Raw genomic sequence first — 13,291 nt, 5'->3', positions numbered from 1 at the left:
TTTCGAAAACTTGTACAATTTCCTAAAAGTCATCCATACAACACATTTTTGTACGAGTTGTAATTTTTCCATGATATTTTTTTGAAAAAAATCGTCAGAAAAAGTTTGGCCCTTCTTAAATGTTGGTCTAGATAAATTTTGGAAAATTGAGTATGGAAAAGTGCTTATTTAGTCAAAGTCTACACATTCAGAAAATTTCATTGAAATCTGAGAGGGTGTTGCCAGCTTTGATTAGATTTGACGCGAAATGCGTCATTTACAGAAAGGAATAAAAAATCTCATATCAATTGAGTCAATTTCCATCCTGGGATTTCCAATTCACGGGGAATAAATTTTTAATTTGTGTTGTGACTCAATTTTACTCCTTTAAAGTAATTCTTGGCATATTTGATTGTGAAATCCCTATGATAGACTATCCCTATGTAGTGTCCTATGGATTCCCTTCTTCTCTAGAGTCCTTTTTCTTGGATTGCTTTCTCGTTCCAGTTTGGCCAGTGGAATCTTGTTAAATCCCTACTTCTACTAGAGGAACTAACGTCCATACTTGATTTATATGATGACTTCTGTCGATCTCCCTTTCCCAATCAAAATGTCTTACATTAACAGATATGCATTATCATTAACAATTGCAATATATGGGGGTGCCTACCCGTGCAAAGTCCAGCATCGAAATGACAGTGAATCGAAATCAAATTTTGATATCAACATTAAACTGAAATCATAATTTGATTTCAGTCTACGCGATTGACAATTTTGATAACAAATTTTATTTTCATTTCGCTATACATTTGCTCTTCAAAAATGCGTTGTTGTGGGTTTGTTATCAACAGGAAAAATGGACATCAAATTGAGTTTTAAGTTTTCTCTCACAGTCAGCAGAAATAGTTTTCAATGTGATGTCACAGGAAGATTTTTTTTGCTCTCAATTTTTAATTTTAACCGTTAAAACGACCAAAACGACAGCAACCTGAGCAACCATTATCAGCAACATCACAACATCAAATTCAGTTTACAATTTCATCTCAGACTTTGCTCCGAGGGTGCTTAGGGCCTCTAGAATGTTTTAGGCTCCTTTCAGATTTTTTTTTGAGATTCTAATACCGACAATTTGAATTATATAATTCATCAAAAATTCTGAAGGGAGCCTAAATTATTCTGGAGGGGCCGGGCACCCTACCCGACCAAAATCCAGCATCAAAATGACAGCAAATCGAAGTCAAGTTTTGATATCAACATCAAACTGAAATCCAAATTTGATTTCAGTTTATGCAATTGACAAATTTGATGCCAAATTTTGTTTTCATTTTGCTGTACATTTGCTCTTCAAAAATGCGGGTTTGTTTTCATTGCCTTAGCATAACATCAAATTGAATACTTGTTTTGCTATCAACAGAAAAAATGATGTCACAGGAGGATTTTTTTGCTCTAAATTTTGATATTTTAACCATTAAAACGACCAAAACGACAGCAACCTGAGTAATCATTGTCAGCAAAATCACAACATCAAATATAGTTTTTCAAAAGTGATCTCAGACTTTGCTCGGGTAGCCTTCCCTTTTCAATGACTATGATAATGACTATTCATCAATGTCTGATAAAATAATTGCAGAAATTTTTCAATTGAAATCATTCTTCGAATCAAAAAATCCAATCTGCAGCAAAAGGACTGAATTCATTTCATTATATAAATTAACATTAAATTTATAAGCACACAAATAGGGGAAAGTGGGGCAGTTTGGGTACCTTAAGAAAATAATCACTAATTATATCAGATTCAGTGAAAAATTCGAATGATTTTTAAACAAATGGATAGTTTCAAGCCCTCTTTACTTCACGAATACAAATTGAATATTAAAAATAAACTTTTGAATCTTATGAAAGAGTATTTGAAACAAATGTAACTGAAATAAAATCGTTGGGGGTGAAATGAGCACCCTATCGGGGTGGTATGAGTCTTTTGAAAGGTCAACAATGAACAGTTTTAGCATAAAAAGATTAAAAAAAAAACGATTATTTTATGTAGAATAAATCAAATTCATCATGTACTGCCTATTTAAGGCAATATTTTGTCCAATCTTGTGAATAACTGACATTTTACCAAAACAGCTGCTTCAGAACTTGATTTTATATGATAGAGTTATATTTATAAAAGGAATAATGCAAAATTGAATAATTTAGGTAAATATTGTTTGAAATATCAGTGGTGCTCATATTACCCCGAATGGACTTCAGTAATATTTTGTTAAAAAAAACTTTAATGTTCATTGAAAACAAGAAAAATATCATGTCATATAAGAAACCAATGACTATTTATATAGCTGATGAAGGCATATTACCGATAAGTTATAAGAAACTAGTGCTATACATTATTTTCTGATTCAAAAATCAAATATCATTTTTGGCATTTTGAGCTAGTATAACATTTTTTGAATATTTGCACTAGAGAAAGGTAACTTTTTAAACTAAAGTTAAATGAATTGTTCAAGTAGGCTTCAAGCATTAAGCCTGTAACAGATTTTTTTGTAAATTATGTCCAATTAGTTTATTTTAAGCGGGTGGCCACTAGACTGGCCCACATTTAAATGGGGGAAAATTTTGTTACTTTTTTCAATGAGGCAACCCTTAGATTAGTGCCATTAGGTGAGATAACCACCCTCTGAAAATTTCAGCTTATTTGGATGTAACACGAGATGGCACTTTTGATTTAAAATTTATGTGGGGATATTTGTTGAAATGAATGGAGAAATAGTATTCCATCACTCTTTCGTGCATAGAACTGGTTCAGCGAACTCGAATAAGCTCAGAATTTCAGCACTCGTAGCCTGAACTATAAGGAACAACTTTGCTCAAAACAGCATCACGATTCAAGTTAGTATTATGAACATATTAATTAATTATGTGCTATCTGCTCGTATATTGCAAGAAATACATGCAGCTTATGCAACGTATTAACTAGATTACCACTAAAAATGAAATTCATATTCTACAGGCTCGTGTCTTTTGATGCGATAACCACTCTCTGAATGTTTCAGTTTTTTTACGTTTCACGGGCTGACACTTTTGGTTTAATGTTAATATAGCAGATTTGGTTGAAACTTTCATATACAAAATGCTCATTTATATTCAAAAGCGAATATCTCAAGAAAACTAACTGGATTCATGATGAAATCTTCAGCAAAACTGTTACTCATTAATTGACCTACAAATTTTGAAAATTTGAATCAAATTGATAATAAGGAACCTTATTATGATCGATAGAGTATTTTATCCAAAATCCCCATACAAAATTCAAAATAAAAGCGCAAGCTCATCCTACAACCAAATGAGCTGAAACTTTCAGAGAATGGTTTTCTCACCTAAAGGTCCTTGGAAAGTTAGAACTTTTATTTTTGTGAGTCAGTCTAGTGGTCACATTGCCCCATTGGCGAAATTGCCCCACTTTCCCCTACATTCCAGAAAATCGATGAAAAAATAATCTGGAACTAGCGGTTATCATTTTAGGTAAACTTTATTCACTTACCCAGAAATCAAATTAATATTTCTCGAATACCGGGATGCTGCAAACCCCCGGGAAATGGAAGCTCTAAATTTTACATTAATCGGAATATCACTTAACTTCAAAATATTCCTCAGCATCATTGATAAAAGTCGCAATTTGCCATCTCATGTTGATAAACCAAAAATATAACACTGAAATTGTGAAATTATTTCATCGACCGTGACATAGCGACCCATCCAAAGATAGCGCATATCTGCACTGCCCGCATTCCTGGTCAAAGTTATACCTCCGACAGCGGCATGGCATTTATGTTGACGGAAAATCGCTTCTGATTGCTGCTAACCGATGTGAATTAATCATTCTAAATTGACTTACCTGTTGGGAAGAACGTTGACCAGCAGATGGAAGCAGAGGGAGATAACGAGTGCTCCGATGATCTGTGGATGTCATGTGGAAGTGGTGGAAGCATACATCCATCGATACGTTGATCCATAGGAAGATCCGTAGCAGCAGCCGCAGTGATTAGTGCGCAGGAGATGATATAGCGAATAGATGTAGGTTAGCAACAGAGAAGCACGATTAGTGAATTATGAACCCATTCTGGGTTGGACATTTAACGAGATAAATGATTTATGGGTGGCAGTATAGAGAAAATAAATAATGTTCAGGGTAAGGTTTTGATTGGAAACTGTTCGAACGAAGTGCACCTTGAGTAATGCATTGATAATTATTGTGGTTTGTCCAGAATGTAATGATATTTTTTTTTATAAACGTGACTTAGTACATACATTGAAAGTATTCAACAACCCGTCCATCAGGAGTCTAATTTTTCAACCAGGATATGTTAGTAGGTATATTGCCGATACTTACTTGTTCTGATTTATGCACAATTTGTGCACTATTCACACCATGCTGCATTGCGGCCGGATGCTCTCCCTTGATGACGTGAACCACAACACTGGCGGAATCTACAGTAAAATGGATGAGAAACAAACACTGCTTAATCCATTGGTCCATATTTGAGGGGGTTAGAAAGAAAGGGGCTTTCTCTTTTGATAGCGACAGCTTTATAAACAGATTTTGGGCAACGTAAATTAATAATTTACACATAAACTTATTTAGAAATGAATCTTATTTGACCATTGGTAATGGGTTGTATTATTAGAATTAGCAGAAAATCCAGAAATTATACAAATATGATTAGTCCTGACTGAAATACTAGCAGTTCAAAGCTTTGAAGTTTTCGAGCGAGCTATTAAATTGCTAAAGTTTCATTATTACGCACGAGCGATACTGGATCTGTCGCAGGTACAGGTAGGGAGCATCACTCTCCAAATTAAAGCATTGTTCGTTGTGATTATTTGCGTTACGGTCGCATGCCCTCTGCTCTGCCGCTTTTAAAGGAGAAATTCGAAAAACTTATTCGTTTTGCCTCAATTTGGCACGTACGGAACGTACTTCCAGATTACTTAAAATGGTTTGGTTTTAGAGAGTGTGCATGTGTTTGGATCGAATGCGCATTTTCTCAGTCGGTTTCAGTGCAGCAGATTGGTAACGTGGCGTGGGTACACAGGCATCGGAAGGGTTCACACATACGTAAAGTGTGATGCATTTGCTGAACTGCGGGCAGCAGCACCATGCAGAAGAACGAAACCTACTAGAACGGCTAAAGAGGCGATAAATCGGCGTCCATTTGGTGAACCATTCGGAATGGTTCCCTCCGGTGTACGTGAGTCGGGACAGCTCCATGTGACTCAGCCAGCCTTGACGTAGATGGTAGGTAGGTGGGTAATCGGTCTCTTTTGCAGCTAAAGGCTGGTCATCTCAGACGTGCAGCATCAGCACTGCTTGTCTACATAGATACTTACGTATGAAGTGTGCTAGGTATGTGAATCGGAGCGTTAGGTGAGCTCTCAACTCGGTGTCAATGAAGCCCCACGTGAGGGGAAAGTTTGTGCCAGTGTTTGTATTCCCCTGGTACTAGTGTAAATCGCACTTAATGTGTGCATAAAATTCTAAAATGAACCGTAATTTATTTTAAACATGACCAAGCATGTACGAGCTGTTGGATGGGCAGTAAGTGTGCCAACTTAGAGACCATGCTGGCTCGGCCTGGAGTGAACGTGGGACTGTTTGCATCTAAACGTCTACCGGTACGACTAGCTTACACGTAGGTGTCGGGATAAACCGCACTGGTGTGAAGTGAAATGAAGTTATTGAGCAGAAAACATTTATTCACATGGTAGATACAGGGTTGAAACAGGCCTGTATAGGAAGAGTTGGTTCATAATAATTTATTAAATAGATGCGGTCGTCCACCCTGACGTCCATCGTCTTATATAACATAGAAATCAAATCATTGCGTATTTAAACACTCTTTGAAAAGTTACAACCAAAGTATCATCCAAAACAACTAAAACCGAAATATGATAACATTGTCTCTGGCAAACATTAATTTGAGCTGGTTAAACAATGTACTACCCATAGATAGGTCACAAGAATTCATATAACCTGGTCATTCGTTTTTAATAGATTATGCATAATGCATCTGATTTTAAATTACTGTTGAGAATTTTAATGTAAAGGTCAAATTCAGTTATAAATCGAAAAAAGTAAATTTCTGTTACATATGATGTACATTAGCGTGGTTCATTTAAAAAAAAATGAATAATTTCCCATAGGCTGCACATTTAGAAATACCTAATCTTACACGTGACGGAATTCATTTTTGACATAAAAGGATGACACGTAAACAAACATGGCATCTAAAATTAAGTGCTCCGAGATTGAAAAGTTCGAAAGTACGTTTGATTGAGCTGAATTTCGCGTCTATTATGACTCAATTTTATGTCAAAATTGACGCTTCTATATGTCAGTCTCAGAACACCTAAATTTACATGAATTTTTCTAAGTGTGTGATTCATAAACCCAAAATATGAACGTGTGCAAAAAACGGTAAAGATTTATGAAGGTTTAGGATGGCCAGATGATTTGAAGTTTGTTTGGAGATTTCAGTGAATAAGTTTTGGTTACATTGCTCTAACTTTAGTTGTAGTTGTTCAAACGTTGACAAAAATGTGCATGTTTTTGCCAACAAGCTTGTTATTGTTGTGATGAAATTGGCTTTTTTGACATTCATCTGTCAATGTACCCTATTATTTTTTCTTTGAAATTCTTCCATAGTAATTCGCATACACATTTCAAATTATTTGCGCGACCTCTACAACTACACCAATTTTTACCATTTTTTACTCAGGTTCATATTGTGGGGCAATGATACGGACTGGAAGGTGGCCTATCAGAAATTCATCACTTTTTTCATAATTAATGTTTACATTATAGATCATGTACAGTTATGAGGCATTTCATGGAATAATTAAATTATTACATGCAATTTCTTCATCTTTTTCAGCAACATTTCTTACATGTTGGTAGTTTGCGTAAAAAAATACTAGATTACACACGCATGCATGTTTAAATTGTCAGTAATATTCAGATTTTTTTACAGTGATAGTTTTAATTTGATAGCTAGCGATTGCTTCGTGATTCAAAGTATTGAAAGTTGGTGATAGTTTCTATGAAATTTCAAGGTTTGGTGTTCTTCAATCCATTTTCCACATTCTGGGCAAGGTTTTTTTTTTTAATTCTTGGTCCAAATTTTGCAATGCATATCAGTGGGTGAGCTAGAAATTTTTATCATTGTTTTGTTTTTCACATTATTTTACGGGTAGTTTGTTGGGCTGGTTCACCTCTGCATAATTTTACGGATTTGAAGTCTTTTAGTTCATAGTTCATATCAATAGTAAATGGCACTTCTATCAAAGCGAGTGTCACGTCAACACATTCCTAACCATGTTCGGGCGTGGCCGGCGCTGGTATTGCCTAATTTGAGATCACCAGTTTTTACACATTGAGGAAGATTGCTAGTCCCAAGAATCGTCTATTGGTTCTCTGTGTAATTACAGATGATCTGGAAATAACAGAGTAGCAACCGTGGGCGGTCAATCAAGCTCAAGCTCAAGCAAGCTCATATCAATAGTTAATGGCTATGCACAGTGGTCTAGTGAGAATTAGGAAGACAAAAGTCCTAGTGCATTTATCCTAATTTTTAGAGGTGCGTTTTCAGCTTAAAAGCTCCTTCTGTTACCCGTTTTCAAAATTAGGGTGGACCTCAAATTATTTTTCTGAAAAAATTAACTTTTATATTTTTGAAAATAAAAACGCATGTTTTTCAGAAAAGTTGTACCTGAGATGATTTCAAGCTACTTTGTCGAATAAAGATTTTTTCAATCTTTACCGTTTTCACTATAGAGCAATTTTTCTGAATTTTTTTTGAGTGTTTTTAAAATTTTAGAGCAACTTGAGAAATGATAAAGAAATAAAACTTCTTCTGCAATGTAGCTTCACCCAACCAGGGGATGTAAGATTTGCTTACAATTATGTAGGATTCATCATCGTGGGATGGTTGTGGAGACCGCATGAGGGAAGGATAACATGTACCTTGCTGCGGTCCAATGCAAAAAAATGGAGAAAGAAAAATGTGGAGTGTATTAGTGTGTGAAATGAATCATGTCGAAAAAAAATAGAAAATAGTTTGCCAACTGTACTCGAACGACAAATGTTACAACTATGAGACCTGTGCATTCTCCACTGCTCTCGCCATGCTTCGGAATATGCATAGGTTAAAATCAAATAAGAAGACATAATTTATCTAAATCACGTGACAAGCTGAATTCCCTTTCTAGACCACTGTGCATTGCCTTTATAAAATTTTTATTCGCTCAACCTAAATGAACATGCCTAGTTGAATTATATAATTCACCTGAATGGACGTAGCCATGCTGCTCCCAGATTTCTAGGCATATAAAACTCTATTAAAATGCAAATTAATTCCTTCACTGCAATTGCTGCAGTAGGGTATGATGAGGTAATACGCATCATGGGGTAAAATAACCAACAGCATCTATTTATGTTTTTCAAAACCAATTCAAAGGTTTCTCTCGCAGAATTACTCGATGAGCTGCTGAACAGCTAATCATATCAACTAAACGTTAAACATGATAACCATTGATTTATTTTTTAGGTTCTCATGTGATTTGTTACATGATGGTTTTAACACGACTTATTGACTCATGACCAAAAATATCTCAAAATGACAAAATGACAAGCGATCAACTAGCCGAACGATAACGCTATGTCAGAAATGGAAAGCAATAATGATATAATCTTCTTCCCATTTTGTCATAAAAAACTGCCTTTGGAATATAGCTCGCTCATGCCGGTAGAAGGAAACGACCAACTAGTTGGCAAGCTGCTTCGCGAAGTAAAGCCGAAGATGATACACGTATGTTAATGGGAACCTGGGAACCAAACCTGAGTAAAATAAACTTAAAAATTTCATAAGGCTCGACTTATGAACAACACATATGAATTCCATAAGTCTGACTGACTTATGAATGATTTTCGGGTAACATGAGGTAGCACTTATTCGCCTTTAACCATTCCATTTGTTCCAAGCGTTGCAAGACGAGTGGTCAACATACGGGCGCCATAAGCTCAACGTCCATGGTTCGGTTCCAGTCTGGTCCGATATATTATTTGTTTGTCAACATTATTTTTCATAAGGCAATTTAATGAAGTTCATACTGATTTCTTGAGGCTAAAATTCATAAGTGTCTCTTATAGAATTCTTACGTTCTTTTGCCTGCGTGTATGTCTTTCTAGCTTCCGATCAAGCTATGTCCCCAACCGTGTACAGTCACCCTAGTATTATGGGCCAACTAATCTGTAATATGGGTCTGTCAGTTCTGCGTGTTGATCAAATGGAAGTGGCCCATTATAGTGGGTGACCCATAATACTCCATTAGGGCCATCCTACCAAAAAGCTGATCGGAAGAACACCGGTAGTCATCGGAGGAGACTTCAATGCTTGGGCAGTGGAGTGGGGAAGCAGATGTTCCAATGCAAGAGGACACAGTCTGCTGGTAGCTCTGGCAAAGCTTGAAGTTATGCTGTCCAACGAAGGCACCAGCAGCACTTGTAGCAGAGATGGCCGGGAATCCATTATTGACGTACATAACTTTCTACAGTCCGTCGCTGGTGGCAAACATGAATTGGAGAGTGTTGATATACCCATAGTATAGCGACCATCTGGTGATCCGATATGACATCGGCCAATGCAATACTGTGGCAGTACGCACAACGATAATTTGCGACCGGAAATGGAAGACGAAGGCTTTCGACAAGGATCTTCTCGTTGAAGTACTTCATGTGGAAAGAGGCCCCGCTAGCAAGCTGACAGAAACGTTAATGAGAGCATGTGACATGACCATGCCGAGAAAACTGGAGCCAAATAACAGATGACGTCCAGCATACTGGTGGAACGAGGCACTTAACCTCTGCATTAGTTGTCTCAGAGACAGTAGACGTGTTCAGAGAGGAAGAACGGAAGCAGACAGAGAAGAACTTCAACGAGAAATAAAGCAGAGCAAGTCAAACTGATTTAAGGAGCTGTGTCGAGACTAAGATGTCAACCCCTAGGGCGACACATACCGTGATGGCGAATATCAGAGGTCCAACGATGCCCGCTGAAATGTGCCTAAAGAAGCTGAAAGTCGTCGTGGAAGGATTTTTCCCGAAACACGACCTAACGACCTGGCCACCTGGACACCGTACGGAGAGGGAGAGGGAGATAATGTCAAAGTTACCAACGAGGAACTCGTAGCAGTGGTGAAAGGATTGAAGGTGAAGAAAAGTCCCGGTCCGGATGGAACCCCAACGTGACTTTGTAAGCGGTGATCCAGATGTCCTCGAACATGTTCAGGATGGTGCTGCGGAAATCCCTGGACGAGGGTCACTTCTGTGAAAGGTGGAAGATACAGATGCTAATGTTGCTGCCGAATCCAGTAAAACTGCCGGGGGTTCAGCATCGTACAGGTCTATATGCCTGGATTCCGGAAAGAGTGATCGACGGTGGATGCAATTCAGGGGATCGATATTGCGCCGTGATAACGATCGACGTCAAGAATGCATTTATCAGCGCCAGCTGGGAGGCCATCGCCAAAGCGCTGCATTGAATGAGGGTCCCAGGCTACCTGTGCAGGATTCTAATCAATTACTTCCAAATCCGGGCTCTGGTCTGCGAGACAGACATGGGACAGAGATCGATTAGGATCACGGTGGGAGTTCCACAAGGCTCCATCCTTGGTTCAACTCTTTGAAACGGGATGTATAACTAAAGCTGCCCAAAGGAGTTGAGATCTCTGGCTTTGTGGACTACGTCGTCTAGACGGTAACAGGCAAGACGCTGGAAGAGGTGTAAATTTTGGTCCGACCGAGGCGATCGACATGATTAGTAACTGGATGCAAGGAACGAAGCTGTAGATAGCCCACAAAAAAAAAAAAAAAACGGAGGAGCTATAGGTCAGTAACTGCAAAGTGGTGCAGCGAGCAGAAATAACCGTCGGAGAACACGCCATAGCCTCGAAGTGCGTACTGAAGTATCAGTGTGTGCTGATGGACGTCCGGCTAAATTTCAACAACCCCTTTGAGTATACCTGTGAGAAGGCAGCGAAGGCCATAAAAGCGGTAGCCAGAATCATGTTGTACAACTCTGCGCGAAGCAGTAGCAAGAGGCAGGCATGGAAAATCATTTGCATTCATTTCGTGCATTCATTTACATTCATTTGCCTCTAACTTTTTTCTTGAACAGCATTCCGCAAAATGATTGTTTTGCTTTTGTAGGTTTTGTTATTAGCTATAACTTTTGTTAACAACTCAAATTCGTATCTCTTATGTATGACGAACCAAAGCGAACAGAAGCCACTACTGTTTTTCAGTGAATGTATTTTACATTCACTGAAAACAGTAAAAAGTTCTGCCCGCTCTAGTTCGTGATGCATAAGAGATACAGATTTGAGTTATGAACAAAAGTTGTAGCTAATAATAAAACCTACAACAACTTTATTCATCATTTTGCGGAATGCTGTTGATGAAAAAAGTTAGAGGTAAATGAATGTAAATGAATGTATGAAATGAATGCAAATGATTTTCCATGCCTGGCAAGAGGTGACTTCTTGCTAGTGTGTCCTGACCAATACTGAGGTACGGAGGTCCAGCCTGGGTTTCACCGCTCAAAACCAAGCAAAATCTGAGAAAACTGAACAGTACGTACCGACTCATGGCCATGCGAGTCGTGAGTGCGTCGTTGGAAGCAGTAAACGTTATCGCCGAAATAATCCCAATCGGATCACCCTGGAAAACGACAGCGAATGCTATAGTCGGAGTGAAACCAGAGGAGCACGAAAACTGGAGGGAGAGAGAAGTCGATGGCCATTGGCCAAGTTGCAACATCTTTGCTTCATTAACGAGGAAGTATGCGAGCATAGCACAGTTATGCTAGCTACATCACCACTTGTTATAATCTGCAGGGATCATCCTCCTGTACTGATGTAATTCAAGATAAGTTCATAGCAATGCTTCCACGATACCTCTGAAAGCGACTCCTATGATTTAAGTAAGGCTGACTTCAGCAGCATGAATTATGGGACGAGGTTCTTCAAAACTATGATGCCTACCACTCTAGATCGACCGTATCTGGTATCCTGTAGAATGCCCTCGACCAGTTTGTTTCCGTGAAGTCTAGACACGATTCTGTTTATATGGATTTGATTTGATTTGCTTTTTTCGGTGACGCTGGAAATAAACCATTATTTGGGTAGCGCGTTTCGGCTTTCGTTGCTTCAGCCATCATCAGACGTCTATTACAGACATTTATATAGACTTTTACAAAAAATCAGGAAACATAACACCTGCATTACACAGACAATTTTTTATATGGATCCAACAGACACCAGTAAAGCGGAAGCATTCACTTGGAATGAAATTCATCTGTGTGGATTTCATTCAGTGCAAACACGAAACAGTTTTTTTTTCGAATATATTTTTTCTTCTAAAAGTACCCATCTTGAGATGCATAGACGACTTGTAGATAAAAAAAACTGTCGTTCTGTAGTCAAAATTTCAGATATAATACTTGAGGAATTGACATTAGGATCACAGCGCTTGTTCAAAAAAAAAAAAATAATAAATAAAAAATTGAAAAAAAATCATTGCTGTGAAAAAATATTCTTTAAAAAAAACTATCAATGTAACCCCATTTAACGATACTGTAAAACAGGGTAAAACTGATTGTTTTTTGAAGCATATTCTAAATATTTTCTACATCAAAGAAAGTTTTACAAATTTTTGTTTCTAGAACAAGTACAGATGATCCTAATCTCAATTCGTTAGTAATATGTTTAACGGAAATAAAAGCATTTGCGCTATTATTTTAGTTTTGTGACCGAACTACAGAATTTTGTTTTGGGGTTATTTTGATAATGGTCGATGAATGTTAAAAAAAAAAAATGCCTGACACTAAAAAAAAATCAGTTCAGGAAATATGAAACTTTGAATGAGTATATAATCAGAAAATCATTATAAGTAATAAGAATACAACATTAAATGTGTGGTGGCTTTATCGTAAGTGATGGTTTGAATGCTTTTTCAAACAAGCAAAATACAAAAAAAATGTTTTTAATATGTTTGGAAACATGTAACATACTATTTAAAAACTATATACGATATCAAAGGAAATACCATAAGGTACAATATGGAACCAATGTTACCAATTTGAAAAAAAGGGCAGAGAGGAGATCATTATAATCATTATATTCTACAATCAAAGTTACCCGCATGATCAAAGATACCCTGTTTCACGGTACCCCATATATGTAATAAAGTACTGTACGA

The 13,291-nt window shown here is 37.4% G+C and overlaps 1 protein-coding gene across 1 annotated transcript in view; it reads right to left on the bottom strand.

The window, feature by feature from the left end:
- Positions 1 to 3,858: 3,858 nt before the first annotated feature.
- The window catches only part of LOC135715169 (protein amalgam-like), a 28,710-nt gene continuing 19,277 nt past the window's right edge, over positions 3,859 to 13,291 (bottom strand). The window contains exons 6-7 of the mRNA XM_065238569.1: positions 4,370 to 4,467; positions 3,859 to 3,936 (exon numbers count right to left, since the gene is read on the bottom strand). Of these exons, the coding sequence (XP_065094641.1) occupies positions 3,871 to 3,936; positions 4,370 to 4,467 (164 nt within the window). The 3' untranslated portion in view covers positions 3,859 to 3,870. The remainder of the gene's footprint in view (positions 3,937 to 4,369; positions 4,468 to 13,291) is intronic.

This window comes from Ochlerotatus camptorhynchus, unplaced genomic scaffold (assembly GCF_037179485.1).
Source record: "Ochlerotatus camptorhynchus isolate MF236.1 unplaced genomic scaffold, CSIRO-AGI_Acam_v1.1 ptg000829l, whole genome shotgun sequence".
NCBI classification, from domain to species: domain Eukaryota; kingdom Metazoa; phylum Arthropoda; class Insecta; order Diptera; family Culicidae; genus Ochlerotatus; species Ochlerotatus camptorhynchus.
The sequence above is the reverse complement of the archived record's forward strand: the minus strand, read 5'-3'. Positions and strand labels throughout refer to the sequence as shown.